Raw genomic sequence first — 5,995 nt, forward strand, 5'->3', positions numbered from 1 at the left:
ATAACTTTTTATTATTATTGTGCAGTGAATAATAAAAAATAATTTTTTATTATTTCTTTAATAAAAAATAATTTTTTATTATTTCTTTAATAAAAAATAACAGGCTGGAGGGCAGTGGCGTGATCTTGGCTCACTGCAACCTCTGCCTCCCAGGTTCAAGCGACTCTTCTGCCTCAGCCTCCCAAGTAGCTGGGATTACAGGTGCCTGCCACCACGTCCAGCTAATTTTTGTATTTTTAGTAGAGACGGGGTTTCACCGTGTTAGCCAGGCTGGTCTTGAACTCCTGACCTCATGTGATCTGCCCACCTCAGCCTCACAAAGTGCTGGGATTTCAGGCATGAGCCACCATGCCTGGCCAAGAACAATATTTTTATGAATGTAGTACAGCCGATGTGTACAGTGTTTAGTCTACAGTAGTGCCCAGTAATGTTTTAGGTCTTCACATTTTCTCACTACTCACTCACTAACCCACCCAGAGCAACTTCTAGTCTTGCAAGCTCCATTCATGGTAAGTGCCCTATACAGGTGTACCATTTTTTATCTTTGATACCATATTTTCACTGTAACTTTTCTATGTTTCAGTATGTTTAGCTATACAAATAAATAACCATTCTGTTACAGTTCTCTACAGTATTAATCATGGTTAAATGCTATACAGGTCTGTAGCCTGGAAGCAACAGGCCACGCCATACAGCCTGGGCATGTAGTAGGCTATAGCATCTAGGTTTGTGCAAGTACACTCTCTGATGTTCCCACCTCGACAAAGTCACCTAATGACACACATTTCTTGGAACGTATCCCTGTCATTAATCTATGTGTAACTGCACTTACATTTCCACCACCACAGGTTCTACTCTTTCTGCTTCATGAAGCAGAAACATTCCAGTACTGTTGGAATATGTGTATGTGTAGAAGCTCCTGGAATGATTACTGTGAGGGAAACAGTTCTCGCTGGATGTTTTTTCCAGCTATACCAGGTAGGCTCACATCCGGCATTCCACATGGGCATTCTCACCTGTTATCCCTAAGCAAGATTTTGCCTGGACTTCAGCTGTCCCTTTGATTCCTCTGAGCAGGAGCCTCTGCCAGACCCCAGCTTTTCCCTACCTCCCCTGAAGTCAGAAAAGGAATGGATTACAGGATTACTCACCTGTCGTGCGGCCGGAGGCATAGAGGGAGAGCACAGCTTGAATGGCGACGTACATGGCAGGGACATTGAAGGTTTCAAACATGATCTTAAAGAACAATGAAGAATAAAAGATTATCTGGCAAAAATCACAGCACTTCTTGGCCTGTAGAATGGTTTGTAATCTCATTAAGGGCGGGAACTATGCCAGTTTGGTAGTTCATTATTCCACACCCACTCCCCCAGGGCCTGGCATGGACTATGGACGTAGCAGGTCCTCAGAGAGTTCTGTTGCACTGATGTTTGAAGGGGAGAAGGTATCTGGCCAAGCATCCATGTTGCATTCTTGTGCCAGTGTTTAAGTCTTCCTGGCTTCTTACCTGGGTCATCTTCTCCCTGTTGGCCTTGGGATTTAGGGGAGCCTCTGTGAGCAGGGTGGGGTGCTCTTCAGGTGCTACACGCAGCTCATTGTAGAAGGAGTGGTGCCAGATCTAGTGGAGACAAAAGCCAGATGAACCTGGCAGATTCCCAGTGACTGGAAAATTCTGATTGACATTTCCTTGCTGGGAGAGTGTGGCACCATGTTACACAGGACGGGATGGATCTGGAGAGGAGAATGGTCAACCCTGGAAATTTCTGATTGACATTTAAAGGGTATATTCCTTCTCAACAGGGCCCCAGGTAGGACTCAGACCTGGAACCAGTATTTTCTATGTGTTCATTATTTTCATTTGACCTTCCCTCTTCTCCACTCTGCTACACTCTCTCCCCTTCCTTTGTGCACTGAGTGATGCAAGGCACATTGTCACTCAAGTGTTCATTGCTTTCTGGCTTCTGGCTATATTTGGCTGATAGAAGATACCTGCAAGAGACTGGAAAGTAAGAGGGCAAAATAAGTCAGGGTTTATCTCCTGACAATAGCGTGGCCCTCCATGAGCACAGTTCCTGTTGGGCAGCCCCTCTTTCAGGGCTCAAGCTCTCTCTAAGTTCCAATGACACTGCCCTTCATGTTTAGGGGTGTGAGAGCTCCCTCTGTTGCTGGTTCTTGGGTGCCTCAACATCCCTTTGTAGTTGCCTTAACCCTACGCACATTTCTGTAGGACATTCATTTAACCAGTTGTAAAACCGCAGCTGAGTATACATGTCAATCAATTTCAAAACCCCAGCTGAATGTACACTGTCTCCTGCTGAGAATCTGACAGAGGCACTTGGGCTCAATTTTCACTGTCTATTATTGGCCAGCCTGGTGCTTTAAAGCAGGGTTTCTCAATTGCAACACTATGACATTTTAGGTTGGATAATTCTTTGCTGTAGAGGGCCGACCAGTATCCCTGGTCTCCACCCACTGGATGCTAGCAGCAGTTTTCAAGTTGTGACAATCAAAAATGTCTGCAGACATTGCCAAATGTCATTTGGGAAGCAAAATCATCCCAGTTAAGAACCACTGCTTAGCCTGGGCAGCATAGTGGGGGCCTGTCTCTACAAAAAGATAAAAAATTAGCCAGGCATGGTAGCGCCTGCCTGTAGTCCCAGCTACTTAGGAGGCTGAGGCAGGAGGATCACTTGAGCCCAGGAGGTCAAGGCTGCAGGGAGCTGTGATCATGGCACTGTACTCCAGCCTGTGCGACAGAGTGAAAACCTGTCTCAAAATTTAAAAAGAACCACTGTTTTAGAGGAAGTTAATTTCTTCCCATGTCCAGTTTCTTCTTCAGTGATCAAGTACAACCAAAAAGGAGTCTTGCAGAAGGATTGGGCAAAGTGTAGCAGGGAAATGGGGCTTTGGTTTCCTCAGAGGTGAGGCACAGGGTCATTTGATGCCATTGGACCTATGTATTTATGGACCGCCAGGTTTGTGCTAAGACGGTGGTGTGATGAGGGTAGATATGAATCAGACATGGCACTCAATTCTTGGTTGCAAAGTCCAGAGGGGAGAGAGACGGTTAAAAAAGACCAAAACAAACAAAAAGAAAAACACAAGCCACATTTCAAGTGAAGGAAGAGGTAGGAGTAATTCATTATCTGAGGGATTTAAATGGGCCTTGAGAGCAAAAGAAGGTCTCCAGAGGCTGCTGTGAAAGGCATCCGAGGCAGAGGCCCTGGACTGTGAGCGTTGCACAGGAGCCCAAAGGACAGCAACTGGTCTTAAGGAGGGGACCCCATGCTACTTAAAATGTGCTTCCTGGAGACCCTGTCTCGGAGTCACCTTGGATCATCTGATCCACTGAACCAGAATCCTTGGATGTTGGGCTCAAGCATCTGCACTTGATTTTAGTTTATTTTTTGGAGTTTTTATACCTTAAAAGTTAAAGATGTTGATAATTTTAAAGTTAGAAAATATTTTTAAGGTCGAGTGTGGTGGCTCATGCCTGTAATCCCAGCACTTTGGGGAGCTGAGGAAGGCAGATTGCTTGAGCTCAGAGGTTGGAGACAAGCCTGGGTAACAAAGTAAGACCCTGTCTCTACAAAAAATTTAAAAATCAACTGGATGTGGTGTGCACCTGTGTTCCCCGCTACACCAGAGACAGAGGCAAGAGGATTCCTTGAGCCTAGGAGGCCGAGACCGCAGTGAGTTATGACTGCACCACTGCACTCCAGCCTGGGTGACAGAGGAAAATCCTACCTCAAAAAAGAATTTTTTTTTTTTTTTTTTTTTTTTTTTTTTGAGACAGAGTCTCGCGCTGTCGCCCAAGCTGGAGCGCAGTGGCGCAGTCTCAGCTCACTGCAACCTCCACCCCCCGGGTTCACGCTATTTGCCTGCCTCAGCCTCCCGAGTAGCTGGGACCACAGGCGCCCACCACCACACCCAACTAACTTTTTGTATTTTTAGTAGAGACGGGGTTTCACCGTGTTAGCCAGGATGATCTCGATCTCCTGACCTCGTGATCTGCCTGCCTTGGCCCCCCAAAGTGCTGGGATTACAGGCTTGAGCCACCGCGCCCAGTCAAAAAATTTTTTTTTTAGTGGAATAAAAATCTCTCCTATGTCCATCACCTAACAACCAACATTTAACATTTTGACTTTTTTCTTTTCCTAATCTTTTGTCTTTATGTATTTTAAATTTATTACTATCGTTATTTATTTCATATTCTTTTATTTATTATATTAGACTATGTTAAAATTTGTTTTTATAACATAAATCATTTTACTTTTCATAATAAATATTTGTTTTTAATAAAGTAAACAAACTTTTTAAAGTGCTTATATAACATTTTATCATATACGATCATATACTTAATCACATTAGTATTCATGGTGTCTTTGATTTTTNATCATATATTTAATCACATTAGTATTCATGGTGTCTTTGATTTTTGGTTATAAATAATCCTATGATAGTTATCTTTGGCATATTGCAATTTATTTTTTGTATTCAGGATGTTTTCCAAAGAAGAAGATTCTAAAAGTGGAATTACTGGGTTAAAGAACATGGCAATTGGAAGACTTTCTGATTTCTGTTATTAACAAATAGACTAAACCACTCTTTACTTCAGAATAAAAAAGTGGCTGTTTTACCCCATCCTTACCTGAATTCAGTGCTCTCACTCTTAAAATATGAAATAATTTGATAGGTAAAAATCATACTTAGTTATTTTACTTTGTTTTTTTGTTTCAAATGAGTTTAAATTTTTTCACATTTGCAACTTTTCATAATTTCTATTCAGCTAATCAAGTGTTTGTTTTTTATTTGTCTGGAGAACGCTTCATATTTTTAATTGTCAATTTGCATTAACTGTTCATATTAATCCCTCATTGCACTTTTTTTTGCAGTTTGTTATTTGGCTTTTAAATTTGGTTCTTTTTGAGATATTAAAAGTTATGATTCTTTAAGAAGTCAAATTTGTCATTCTTTTTCTCTATGACCACTCTTACCAGAAGTTTGATTAAATGCTCACATTAACTGTATTATATTTTTGGTAATTTAAATGTTTATGTTTAACTTTAATATTTAATTGACATGGTTTTGGTGAAATGGTATGAGCTTAGGGCCATAAACCAAGATTCTCCAGCTCCCAGAATAACTAATCAGTTGTCCCAGAATAATCTGTTGAATAGTCCTTTCCTCCTGTCTTGTGTTGGAAGTTTCATTTATTATATATTTCCTCTTTATCTTTTTGCTGGTATCAAATTGTTTTAACTTTACAATTTATATTGTATTTCATTATATTGTGTCTTCCTTCATAATTTAAAAAATTCATTTTGTTTCATAATTTTTGCTTATTTATTTCTGCAAACATACTTTAGAATTATGCTGCATAATTTTTATTGGAATGCAATGAGCCTATAAATTCATTTGAGGACATTTGACACTTTTACCCAATTTGGTTTTTCTTTTAAGGCACATGAGATATATATATACATAATGATTTATAGATATATAATGAAATGATTATATATAATGAAATGATTTAATATTTTTAATATATAGATATTTTAAATATATATAGAGTCTCACTCTGTTGCCCGGGCTGGAGTACAGTGATGCGATCTTGGCTCACTGAAACCTCCACCTCCCGGGTTCAAGCGATTCTCCTGCCTCTGGAGTAGCTGGGTGACAGGCGCCCACTACCACACCCAGCTAATTATTGTATTTTTAGTAGAGACAGGATTTCAGTATGTTGGTTGGCCAGGCTGGCCTCGAACTCCTGGCCTCAAGTGATCTGCCTGCCTCAGCCTCCCAAAGTGCTGGGATTACAGGCATGAGCCACTGTGCCTGGCCTTAAGGCACATAATTTATTTTTAAGTGTTTCTTTAAAGAGTTCACACATTGTCACTACTGTGAATAAAATAGTTTGTCTATTATGTTTTCTTTCTTCCTTCCTTCCTTCTTTTCCTTCTTGGTTTTTTTTTTTTTTTTTTTTTTTTTTTTT

At 40.6% G+C, this 5,995-nt stretch overlaps 1 protein-coding gene across 1 annotated transcript in view; it reads right to left on the reverse strand.

Moving 5' to 3' along the window:
• Positions 1–5,995, reverse strand: part of ACTG2 (actin gamma 2, smooth muscle) — a 27,333-nt gene that overhangs the window by 9,740 nt on the left and 11,598 nt on the right. Inside the window, exons 4-5 of the mRNA XM_017861853.1 lie at positions 1,508–1,618; positions 1,152–1,236 (exon numbers count right to left, since the gene is read on the reverse strand). Coding sequence (XP_017717342.1) covers positions 1,152–1,236; positions 1,508–1,618 — 196 coding nt within the window. The remainder of the gene's footprint in view (positions 1–1,151; positions 1,237–1,507; positions 1,619–5,995) is intronic.

Source organism: Rhinopithecus bieti, unplaced genomic scaffold (genome assembly GCF_001698545.2).
Source record: "Rhinopithecus bieti isolate Rb0 unplaced genomic scaffold, ASM169854v2 scaffold_63021, whole genome shotgun sequence".
In the NCBI taxonomy this organism is placed as follows: Eukaryota; Metazoa; Chordata; class Mammalia; order Primates; family Cercopithecidae; genus Rhinopithecus; species Rhinopithecus bieti.